Source organism: Dicentrarchus labrax, unplaced genomic scaffold, assembly GCF_905237075.1.
Source record: "Dicentrarchus labrax unplaced genomic scaffold, dlabrax2021, whole genome shotgun sequence".
Taxonomy (NCBI): Eukaryota; Metazoa; Chordata; class Actinopteri; family Moronidae; genus Dicentrarchus; species Dicentrarchus labrax.
In genome coordinates this window covers 21,660,035-21,673,059 of record NW_026136720.1, presented here as the reverse complement: position 1 = coordinate 21,673,059, position 13,025 = coordinate 21,660,035, and the positions used below count along the sequence as shown (strand labels likewise).

At 39.6% G+C, this 13,025-nt stretch overlaps 1 protein-coding gene across 9 annotated transcripts in view; it reads right to left on the bottom strand.

Moving 5' to 3' along the window:
• Positions 1 to 13,025, bottom strand: part of LOC127352878 (transcription factor SOX-6) — a 108,799-nt gene that overhangs the window by 33,192 nt on the left and 62,582 nt on the right. For 6 of the 9 annotated variants that reach the window (XM_051381653.1, XM_051381658.1, XM_051381659.1 and 3 more), the window contains 3 exons: positions 7,817 to 7,906; positions 6,196 to 6,368; positions 3,864 to 3,932 (listed from right to left, as the gene is read on the bottom strand). In XM_051381653.1, the coding sequence (XP_051237613.1) occupies positions 3,864 to 3,932; positions 6,196 to 6,368; positions 7,817 to 7,906 (332 nt within the window). The remainder of the gene's footprint in view (positions 1 to 3,863; positions 3,933 to 6,195; positions 6,369 to 7,816; positions 7,907 to 13,025) is intronic. The other 3 variants (XM_051381657.1, XM_051381661.1, XM_051381662.1) reach the window with 1 other exon arrangement.

The following is a 13,025-nucleotide window of genomic DNA, read 5'->3' as shown; positions in this document are numbered from 1 at the left end:
TTTCCATCTTGCTACACCCATGGGAGCACAATAAAGACCCTAGAGGTGTAGGTGTTTAATTGAAGCACACAGAATTACTGTATGCTTATGGCATTTTTCTATAGGCTGACACACAGGTTAATACACTGGAGTGTGGGCCATTGTGAAGTCAAGAGTTAGCCATTCTCCATAGCTGGTGAGTCCAATCGACGTTATGGGCCTTCCATGGCTTTCCGAGTCATTGTGTCTGAAGCTGTATGTGCTGACGTAGGAGCTGCCTGTCTATCTAACGGCCATTTGCCCGCTCCATTAGTTCTTATGCATGTGTGTGAGTGTGTATGTGTGTCTGTGATTATTGTGTTGGTGCCTGTTTGTCTTAACACAGGTTTAGCAACCCAGACTTTTCACGTCAGCCCTTTATTGACAAGAGAAAAGCTTCCAGCTTTTTTTCAGACTAATAGTGGTGAAACAACAAATTTACAGAAGAGAGGAAGGTAAAGTGTTAAGTGGTTTATCAGTAACTTTAGACATGTTTAATCTATCATGACTATTGTAAACATCACATTTTTCTTAAATATAAATGACTGCATTCAGCTGCCACACACTGCTCAGATTATGAATGTTGGTCAAAACCATATCTTTACTTTAATCAGTCACAACATGAAAACCAAAAACAGTGGGCTAATGGTGTTTCAACAGGGGGCAGCATACTGTAATTACAAAACAGACTAAACAGTAGAAAATAATACAAGATGAAATTGAAAAGTAAAAACAAAAAGAAAACAACACTCAGGGGGCATGAACTGAAAGAGAGAAGAGGAGGAGACAGAGGAGTTAGAAACGAAGAACAGAGAGAAGGAGGAGGAGGAGGAGGAGTGCGGCTTTGCAGTCATTAATTAGCCTGTTAGCTAGGGCCCGGGCGGTGCGGTTAGGGCCTGTGCCTTTGTGGGCCTGAAGGAAATGGGCCACATATGAGAGCCATTATAGGAACTGACTTAACAAAGACACATGCCTGTCAGCCACCAGCCTGGGCTGGGCTGCTCTGCCTACGGCACACAAAGGGCCACCGCCACTGTGCGTGTAAGTTTGTGTGCCTATATGTGTGTTTTTGTGTGTGTGTGTGTGTGTGTGTGTGTGTGTGTGTGTGTGTGTGTGTGTGTGTGTGTGTGTCTAAGGGGAATATATAAAATAACTGTCTATACATGTGCATTCATTCACCAGTATCAACTGTCTCTACTTCAAGTTAATATCAGATGTCTTATGTGTAAGTATTATATGTGTGTGAGCTTGCATGCACGTATATACATTTTATGTATTAATAACAGTTGTCCAGTGCTTTTTCTTCATGTGTTTGTGTGTGTGTGTGTGTGTGTGTGTGTGTGTGTGCATGCGTGCCTGTGTGTAACCATATCTATCAAAATGGGGCCTTCGGAAGCGTTTCTTTAACCCGTGGACATCCCCCGCTGACTCTCCACACCATTTAAAACCACATGACAGGAAACATAGGTCACTTTGAACTACGCTCCCCTCCCCCCATACAACACTGCACCACACTTGCTGACAAACACACTGACACCATCCACGCACCAAAGAGCAAGAAGGAACGACGAGAGGCAAACGTGGAAAAATGTGTTTAAAACAGCTCCCCACTGGGTTTTCATTGTCTCCGTTCATAAATCTGATACAGATAGGACTCAGTTTAATGCTCATCTATAAAACTTTCAAAATTTATGATAATAAGTCATAAAATTAATGCAAATGAATCACTTAAGGTTGGTTAACTTTATTTGCCGTGATGATGTAACAGATAGCATGTGTACACCGAACCCTGCACAACAGGGAGTTGCGACTATTCCACTTTTCTAGCAAAAACTTTTTTTGGTTGCTTATGTTTTCCATCTGGACAACATTTAGTGTTTCAAATTAAGATATGAACAACAACAGGCACTTCTAAAAATTGGCTTCACCACACTGAGGCCTATTCTTCTCAGCTGAAACAGTAGCATTTGGTCAGCTCCTCAGAGTATTGGCCTGAGAGAAGCTCAGGTCTGGATTTGATAAGTGGAAACAGACCGGTGCAGCTCTGCCTGTGTGTTTAAAGCCAACACACATCCGACACAGCGTAAACAGCCTGTACCCCAGTGACTAAGCCCTGGAGCTTAGCCATAATAATTCTAAACCTCTGTACAGTAGATAGACCATATGCTCCTTGCTAAGCTGGGTTTGTTCATCAAGAAATGCTATTGTTTTAAAAATAACCAGAAGTTGACACACACCCAGCTGTAATTTATATAATATTTAGCAACTTTCCAACTCAAAAAAACTCAAAACTCAAATTTGTTTTGTTTTGGTCTTTTTTGTGCCTTAATATCTGTCCATTTATTAAACAGCAGATTCAAGTAATTCTGTCCATTTAAAATTAAATTCAACATAGAAAATACGTGTGAAACAAGAGATACGGTGAAATAGGTTTCACCGGAATCTACAGCAGATGCTTCTGAAGCTCTACATGATAACATGCTGCTTTCAAGAGCTATTTTCTGCATATCCCTTCATCCTCAAAGTCAAACACGACACAGTATCCATGCTTCACAGCGTGGAAGAAGATCCGAGTATAGGAGCTGGTTTTTATAGTCTCGCTCTCCCCTGGGGCTCAGAGGCGTAATGAAGTCCGATCCGAGCTTTATTAAGATCCAAGGGTGGGGCCTCGTCATAAAAAAGGAGAAGAAGAAGAAGAGGGGGAAAAAACGAGCCCTCGTTAACTAGATCTCACCTGCGGAGCACAGGGAGTTCCAAAGCTTGGGACCAATGGGGGGTAAACAGGGCATGGGATGACGCCGAACAAGTGGATTCAGATCAGTCTCCAAAGCCGATTTAATTCAGCAGCAATCCAACAACTTCAAATAAAATAAACCGGTGAAATACAAGCTGGCTAACTTCCCACATGGCTATCAGCCACAGCGCACAAATTTACCAGCTTTTGGCTCGCAGCTGGTGGTAATTTCTTGGTGAGTATGTATGTATATACAGTGCACACAAATCTCAGATCTCAGAAACAGATATAGGAACTACAGATGGAAGAAGAAAAGGAAATCAAGAAAGTGTGAATCAATCAAAATCTTTTTTTTATCTGCATGTGTCTATATAGATAAAGATATATTGTTTACATCCTCTTTTTATAAAGCTTATCTTGTTTTGTTTTTTCAATTCATTGTTATAGGGCTTGATTTATGAAAGCTGCAAAACGGGTAAATGGAAAGAAGAAAGTCATAACATGAGATGAGAGTATGTGTGAGGGTAAAATAAAATGTTTGATTGAAACAGACAGAGAGGGGAGTGCATGTTGGGGTGAAGAGAGAAAACAGATGTTGATAAATATACAACTAGAGAAAGTGAAAGAGTCAGAAGAAGCATCGAGGATGTTGGGATATCAATACCGAGTGCTCAATGCAACAGTTAACGGTCAAGCCATAACCAGGGCAATTACTGGGGCCCCATTGTGTGAGTGTGTGTATCTGAATGCCTGCATATTAATGCAAGACTGGTGCAGCGTAACTGTCGTACTTCTCAATAGCATGCGAAGCGTAACAGAAAGGTCACAACCTCTAATGTTATTGCTGTCTTCCAATAACACAAGACTCAATAATAATGGAACTGGAGGAACAGGACGAAAATTTACACTTCCAGACAAAGGGCAAAAGACAATAAATGAACATTTTACTCAGAAAGATGGACACAGCAAAGAAGAGGCAATGGAGAAGAAAAGAGGGGAGTCTGCAGAGGGCAGAAGTCAACTCGAAAATGTGAGGAATGAACCAAAGTAAAGAGTGTTTATAGAGTGTGTGTAGGTGTGTGTAACTGAGTAGGAGTGTCTGCCTACTAACCTGGATCTGCTGTTGAAGAATGTTTATCTTGTGCTGCTGCTGCAGGAGCTGCTGCTGCTGTCTGGCGATCTGTGCACGCAAAGAGATAGAGAGAAAATGTTGATAAAAAACAACAATGTGTATCATTCATATTTCTGTTTCTATTTCCAGAATTCTGAGAAGATGAGGAATAAGTAGGGCTCAGTATGTTTATGCTTGTTCTTATTGTTTTTAATGTGGCAAATTGTGTTAATTATTGTGTTTATTATTATTCTAATTTTCTATGTGAGAAAATCTGCTTTACAGTATCACTAATACAAAAATCTGGGTGAAAGAGATTAATCAAAGAAAGGGTGCACGCACACTGAACTGATGACCCCATTAAAATCTTGATTTACCACAGCTTTGATGTTTTGGCATTACATCTTCAACAATTACGCTCCAAGACGGTTGATGCAGGATGAAATCAGGATTAAATTATAGTTATTGCTTTTTCATTATTTTGATAATTTGATGATTTATGGTGAATACCATGTTTTGGCAGCAAGAAAAAACTTTTGGTTTCCATGGGGACATTAAACTTTGGTTACACGTTAAAATTGGTAACAATAAGTTCAGATATTGAGTAACAAGTCAATCTTGAGAAAGACATGAGAAGACAAGATAATGTATTAAATAAAGGCAAAAGTGGAGCGACCAGAGCCTGAACTGTGGTGTTGAATTCCAATGAGGTCAAAAATGTCTTGAACGCAGTACAGTAAATCAGTGGCAGTTAGTTAGGTGCCTGTTTGACCTCCTGATTATTATCTCAAAGGGCTTCAACCCTGTTTGACGGATGGGGCAACAAATTCACACAGTTAGCAGAGTGGAGAGTTCCTGAACGAATCTCTTAACTGACACTGAACCTGTGAGATTGACATGTTTACTAGGCAAACCAAAAACACCCAGCATGCCTCTGGAACCACCCCATACACCCATCAACAGGACAGGTGATCATAGTTATTTGTTGTTTTGATGTAAGATTGTTAAGAAAAAACATCTGAAGTGAAATGCTGAAGGGTTGTTAGAGTGTCGTCCAATGATGGGCAGATGGGACTGGCCAGTCCTGTAAGGTTAAAATCCTTAAAGGGGCAGCACGTCACCTATTTGATCCTGCCCACACAGCTGCCTCTCTTTTTTCTTGAGGAGTCGTTTAGTATATTTATTCTGAAATGTAATTACAGGCTGCTGAATGGGAGGCGGCGCCCCATTTGCACACATGTCATATTTCATTAAAGGCAGATTTCTCAGGGTTTGTCTGTAGGGCATTATCTTATCAAGTCTCAACAGCCAAATGACTGGCTGATATTGGAATCTGTCTTTCTTTTCACTCTCTCCATCTTCCCTGTTCCTTTGTGAAGCTGTGAAAGGTGGAATGTGTTGTGATGGGAGGTGTGGACTTGTCCAAACAGAGCCTGTCGTATGCCGATCTACAGTAACGTGTCAGAAAAACAAAGAACAGCTCACCTAAACACATCTCTGCTTAGGTCCTCTCTCTCTCTTTCTCTGGCACACACACATTTTTTCTACAACTGACACCTGAAGACTCACGCATCAGCAGCAGTATTTTTGTCTACAACTTTTGAAGCCACGGATACACACAAACACACATACACATATTTTAAGAAATATGCGTTGCTGCTTCACAACTTTAGCCAATGCTTATGCTGGTGCTAATGGCGACCCTTATAAACAACAGACAGCAACTTATTAGTGTTTCAGTCCTCATTACTTTCATTTATGATGACATCAACATCACTAGAAAAAAGTTCAACTAGGCAAAGGATATGAACGGCCAGGCAATCATGAAGGTTGAACTCAAATCTAAGGTGTTACAAGATGATGATTATTATCATGCCTTTCTTAAATCTTAGTTTTTTTTCTTGCAAAATACTGTATGAATTGAGAATCGAAATATAGGAGAGCATGAACAGCTAATAAGGGGTCACAAGCATTATGGTCTAGAAACCACTGATCTAAACAACTTTATGCGGAGGTGATGCCAAAAGAAGTCAGTTTGCAGTTCCTAATGGTCATTAAATATGGTAATAATTTAAAAATTTGCATTCGGTTTTCTTTTTTCTAATTTTATGTGTATGTGTGTTTCCAACCTGACTGCACATGTTTTTTTTAACCCACTGGAATCAATGCAGCAATGATGTGAGTGAGTAAAATGTTATCATACCTGAAATTAATAAACTACATTTCAGGTATAATAACTACGCTCTTTCTTTCTTCTTTCTCTTAACACAACTACTTTAGACAATACAACATCAACAACACCACGCCACCCCAATTGGAATCCCCCCCTAACCTGCTCCTGCTGCTGCCTGGCCAGCTCCATCTGTTGTCTCTGCTTCTCCAGCTGTGAGGCGGCCATTTTTTTCTGCTCGTCATGGGCAGAGAGGAGCTGCTCCCTCAGACTGATCAGCTGACCGATCATGGTGGAAAGCTGGCGCTCCTTCTCCTCCAGCGACTCTGGCGTACCTGCACAAGAGAGAGAAGAAAGTGCAAGAGAAGGAGTTATAATTTGATGCTGAAAACAGGAAAGATCTTTGAGCTAGCGGCAGAAGAGATTGCATTAACACTGCATTGTTCAGTTAGTCCATTGAAAGTAATTTCAAAATCATACTTGTTCTGTCAATATGATTAAGTGTTCTCCTTTAGCTTTAAAGGCATACTATGCAGTTTTCCAGTTTTGTCAAACAGCTACCCCTAGAGTCGCTGCGGAGTACTTGTATTTAACATTAACTGTCGTAAATACCACTCACCAGAGCCGTCTCTATATACGTCTCTGCACTCACGGCCTGATCCCCTCCCCCCTATATACCGGTACATGTTCAGTAGGATGGAAGCATCGGACATCAAACAGGCAAAGATAGACTCCCAAGATGTCTACTGAGCAGGTAACGTCTGAGTGAATGCCTGCTAGTGTCTTCCATTGAGGCTGCTTCTTATGTTGCTGATGTATGTGACGTCGTGCCGTAAAGCAATTTGTGATTCTCGCGACATTTGGCGGGACGCCACCTTTCAGACTTGCGTTGCTGGTTCTGCCATCGGCATCCCTCTCCAGCTTTGCTATCGGGATGATTCGATATACTACGAGTTTGTTTACCATCGAAATGACTTCGAAGCTGTTATATTGAGGGAAAAATCTTGTATAGTGTGCCTTTAAGTATCTTGATACTTTTTCATTTTGACCGAATCCCCAGACCAAAGCAATTTCAACAAATGTCTCAACAAACGGCCAACATGAATTAGAAAACTTAGAAACTCTCATTCCCATAAATCATCTGACTTGTAGTTACACTCTTACTACTTATTATCTTGTGTCTTGTCTCTACATGCCGTCTGTGTTTATCACTCTGTGTCTGCACCCAAGAACAATAAAATCAAATTGAGTAAACCTTTGAAAATAAGTAGCTGTTAGATGCTTTTGTCAGGTTTATGATTTTGACATTCTTGGGAGGTTTTAGTCAGGAAGGAGGGCCAACTTTCTGTCCTATCAGATCCTGTCCAATCACTAGCTTACATTGACAATAATAATAATCTATATTTATATATATACAACAACTTTTACTATCAACTCCTATCATTTCACTATCATGTCTATCACTGTTATTTTCTGTCACTAGCTGTGTACTGGATTTCATACCTGGAGTTCTTTTTGTGTCAAATGTATACTCCCGCCATATTACCACTGTTTTTACTAGTTAGTTTTTGAAACATTTTCCCATTTTCTCTCATTTTTGGAATGCCCAGTTCTCTCAGCAATAAGCTTTTGTCACTGCTAACTCCGCTGTTGGCCTTGAGAGGGTGTCATCAGCAAGGCACATCACTAGGATGGTATTGATACTATTCCTGAAGATCCCTCCTCTCTGCCCCAACAAACTAGAAAGAGTTGCTAATTCAATGACAAGAATATGATCCCTCACCGGCTTCCCACACATGAACCAGTGAATGTTGTCTGGATTCGAGCCTGGGGTCGCTGCAAGCTGGGAGGACTTGGGCATCTCTTTCTGTATCTACAAACATTTGGAGTTAAAAAGCACCACAAACTATTATAAGCATATAAGCATAAAACTATTATACTATTTTCCAAACTATTATGCACCTACTTGTATGTGCATAATAGCTCTATGCCTATGTTGACTTATCTTTGTTCAGCTATGTCGTCCTTGTATTTAGCTGTATGTATATTTCTATCTTCCTGTAAATTGTTAAAAGTGTGTGTAAGTACATTGAGAGGAATTTCAAAAACCGTAGTATTCCTTGTATGTGTACACATACTGCAAGCCAAAGCATCAACCAAGAACAACCACTAACTGATATAAGAATAGGTGTCCTTATCATCTGTCAAAGGAATTGATCATTTATAGCACATTTTAGACAGTTTTATAGACAATTAAATTGTGCTCTTTTAGGGAGCTCTCAAAGAATCAGAGCAGCAATAAGGAATATGCCAGGAGAGCTAATACTAATAAATATATACTAAATAGTATAGTATAATAAACAATAACAAAAGTATAGCGCATACGGTGGATGTTGTGGTGATGCAGCATAAGAAGGTTGGTGGCAAGAGTGTGTCAACGGGGTAATGGTACATTTCAACCACAAATGTGTACATTAAAAAATTATCTGCCACTCTTGAAAAGCTTGAATTCATGTTGAATTGGTTGGGGTCTATGTGATGACAGCTGCCAGCAGCATGAAGGGAGGTTAATTCATTTCTCCAACAGTATCCCTTATAGATAAAAGCAACACACTGATAATGGAAGTTCTGAGGAAACAGAAGCCCTCTGGGGAATATACATCAACTACAGTCAGCGCTGCCTTACTCTACATGGAGCTTATGTTGTTGTGTATGTCATTAGAAAAACAGGACCTGTGAAGATGCAATGTTTGGATTATGGATCCAGATCTGTGTATCATATCATATTATAATACAGATGGGAATCGAGAACCGGTTCCACTTAAGAACCGGTTGCCAATTGTCCAATCTATCAGAATCATATACCTCCGAGCTCATCAATGCAATGTTTTTCTGCATATGAGTGCCAGTGTTTTCACAAAAAGGCCTACAGTTGTAGGCCTACAGTTTTTCAACACAGAAATATCATAACTACAACTTGTCGTATCGTATCGTGTATCAAAATAAAAATGAATTTCTGTGTGTGATTCTTCTCTGATTCTGTGGGAGCATTTGCGTGTGTGTGTGTGTGTGCGCGTGTGTGTGTGTGTGTGTGTGTGTGTGTGTGCATGTGTGTGTGTGTGTGTGTGTGTGTGTGTGTGTGTAAGATCAACTTGTACACATCCACACTGAAGTTGAACTTGTTTAGAAGTTGTTGCTCTTGTGTGTGTGGTGTGTGTGTGTGTGTGTGTGTGTGTGTGTGTGTGTGTGTGTGTGTGTGTGTGTGTGTGTGTGTGTGTGTGTGTGTAAGGTCTTGCCCTGGGGCCACTTAGGGAGATTGCAGGGTGGCCCCAACACTACCTGCATACTAACAGAGTCTCCATTGTAGTCCTGTCAGGCCCTTATTGTACCCCAGACTGCACCCCCCCATACACACACACACACATACTCACACACACACGCACAAAGAAATTACCCCTCAGCACCCCTGTATCAAAGGCAACATTCTCCTCTTCTTGTCTCTTTTCTTCATGCTTTCATTCTTTCATTTTTCGGTTTTCCCCAAACAACCTCTCCATCTGTGAATATCCTCCTTTCCTTTCCTCTCCTCTCCTCTCTTTATTCCTTTCCTCCTTTTCTTATTCCCTTCCCTCTCTTTTTCTCTGCTCTCCTGATTCCTCCTCTCGTCTCCTCTCCATTCCTTTAGTCCTCTTCTCCTCTTACTATTGGCTTCCTGCTTCTCCTCTCGCCTTTCCTTTTCTTCCCTCCATTCTCCTTTTTCCTTTGCCTTTTTCCTTTCTTCTATTTTTCCTCCTCTCATCTACCACAGTTACTCTCGCCTCCTCTCTCTTCCCCTTTCTGCTCTTATCACCACTCTTATCCTCGGGTCTTTTTCCTGCTTCACCCCTCAAGTCAACCCAAGCCAGGCCAAATCAGTCTTGCAAGACTGATGGATACTTTATAATGCTGTCATGTCTAACAACAACACACACACACACACACACACACACACACATACACACACAGGCTTCTTCCTATTTCCCTACATTCCTTGAAGTGAAGTAAAGCCTATTGTGTAATCGCAACAACTGCGATTACAGCTCCATGATTCATCTTTGTGGATTATGGGTTGTGCATTCCAAACGCGACGTCTTGCCTTCCTTTAATGCTCTGGCACCAATAATCATCTCAGACGTTTTCCGTTTTCCATCCATCAGGATTATTCCCGACACCTGCTGAGTGCACCAGCCAAAACAGAAAGCCATTAACTGTTTTCTCACTCTGTTTGGATGAAGAGGATGATCTGTCTCTAAACCAAGACTGGAGCACCGTGTCAGAACTCATGACGTGTTGGTAATTACATAAATTATGGTTTATACGATGTTTCTGTTTATGGGAGTTTTTGGGGAATCAAATTTAGCTTTTAAGTAAGAAAAGGTCATTGGTATTTGTACATAACCAGTTTTATGAACTCCATTTCTGTATTGTTTTGCATTGGTATTTTTTTCTTGTATATTATTTCTATTTTGTCCTCTATAGTTTTTTCTTCAATAAGGTCAGAAAGAATTAGTCTCCTGTGAAAACCATGTGACTCCAAAATTTGTGTTTGAGTGTGTAAGACAGTCAAATGTGTTTTAATTTTTTTTTTAGAGATATATGTTGTTGTTTTTGTCTGTTTGTTTATTTGTTTTTTGGACAGCAGTACTTTTAGCATCTTTGCATCTTTATTGATAACATTTTGTTAAATTAATCATTATTTTTTATTATCATTGAATTATGTAAAATACACCACTCCTTACATTCACACATACACACCTAATGACATACATGTCATGATACAAACATTCGAACACACAACATCACACCTCATAGCAGCTCCGGATGCCTTGTGCTTCTGCCAAACCATCGTTTTATGACGAGATCTGTGTGCCAAACTCCCAGACTATGACTAAACCTTCTCCTAAGTGTCACACCACAACAAGCACTCTGACACTTGACTTCCCATCAGCCCACAGGCCACAGGACTAACATGGTCACTGTATTTTGTCAAAATAAGTGTCACAATCTCCTCAGGGAGACAAAGATGTCCAGTTCAATCTGAATTCATGTCTCATGTTTACTGTACACAGCTCACTTCTTCAGATAGTTATATTTATGAAAATAAAAAGTTGCAATGGGTTAGATGACTCTTGAATGTCAGCATGATTATTGCTGCCAGATGTGCCAGTTCCTGCATCTGACAGCATAATCACTTTCTATCCATCTGTTCTTATGTTATGTCTTATGAGTTTTTTTAATTTGTAAAAAATATAAATGTAAGAAATTCAAAAAAGCCTAAATGTGTCAAATATTGGATGAATGGCTGTGGTGGAAAAGTTTCACCAACAGACATGACAAAGTAATCGGCTTATGTATTTCTATTGCCAACATATCAAACCTTTTGGTCACAAAGTGTGGATAAGTGTGTGGATGTTTTCATCTTTTTTCATTGCTGTTTTTGCTTTCAGCTTCTTGTTTTGTGGTAGTTTGCAGCAGTTCTGGAATGGTTTAAGTAATATAAGTCAATATAAAAGAGTACATTATATTTTTGTAGGACCTTCCTGTTTTACTTCAGTTGTTTAATCTTTTGTTATACTCAGTGCAGATGCATCACTGCCATACTGCTGCCACGTACTGGATATTAGAAAAGAAGCAGCCATGAACTTTTATGATTTCCTAGAGCTGCTGGCATTCTTTTTATGCATCTTCTTGACAATATTTTCAAAGCTGATGCACAATTCTTTTCCAGGTTTTTGAAAATTCAATTAAACTTTGTACAACAATCCAGTGGAACCTTGAGAGAGATGTTTTTTGTGAAAAAACAGCATCTAGATTTTACCAAGATTGTTTCAATAAACAAAGAAACATTTAATCAACTGCCCCACATGAGTAAAAATACATTGTTGGTGAGAGGGAGGAGAATGGCAGATAGCAAATTAAGCATAGCAATACAGTTTTGTTGAGCACCTTGAAGCAGACTGGTTACAGCAGCAAGAAGACCAAGTATCTTTGACCCCTGTCAGCTAACAACATGAGCAAATAATAAAGTGAGCAAATAATGGCAAAACTGAAGTGAAGTGTTGAAATGTCCTGCTGGAGCTGCAGAGTGGGTTGCAGCAGAAGAGTGAAGTCATTCTGGGCACATTCCCAGATGTGTACGAGTGCAACAGTGAGTTGTAGTTAAAAAGCCTGTGTGCATATGAAACTACAATAAAAAAAAACATATATATGCTGTACATTACAAGCACGTTCAAGTGCAAACGCTAATGAGCGTTCCAATTAAAAGAAAAAAAAGGAGGCCATCAGTTTGCTTCACACTAAAAATAACTGCGACTGAACAAATAGGTTCAGGTTGTTGTGAGGAGACACAGAGCAACAGTTGTGTTTGTGTATTTAGGTCAGCCAGACTGGGCTGCATCTCAGACATCGAGAAGTAAAAGACTTCGACCCTTGAATTCAATCAAAGCGTTTCTTTCGTCAGGACGCAGCTGGATGAACAGAGCCATCAGTGTGTGTCTGTGTTAGATGTGGAGGAGGTATTCAGATCCTTTACTTAAGTAAAAGTACTAATAACACACTTTGTTGTAGTTAGTTGAGGTGGAGCTATGTTGTACGAGACTGCAACTAATGATTATTTTAATTATGACTTCATCTGCTAATTATTTTATCCACTAATCGATTGATTGTTTGATTGGAAAAAATTCAGAAAAAAGTGAGAAATGCCAATAGTGCAGACCTCAAAACTATTGCCAAGAAATCAACTATTAAAATAATAATTTTATGTAAAAAAAATAAATTAAATAAATAAATAATTTTTTTTTAAAAATCAGTCTTCATATGTTTTATATGCAAAAATCATTTTTTTTGTAAAACTGTAAAACTAAAGCTGTTAGATATATGTAGTGGAGTCCAAAATACAATATTCCCCTCTGAAATGTAGTTGAGTAGTAAGTGTAAAGTAACATAAGTGTGTG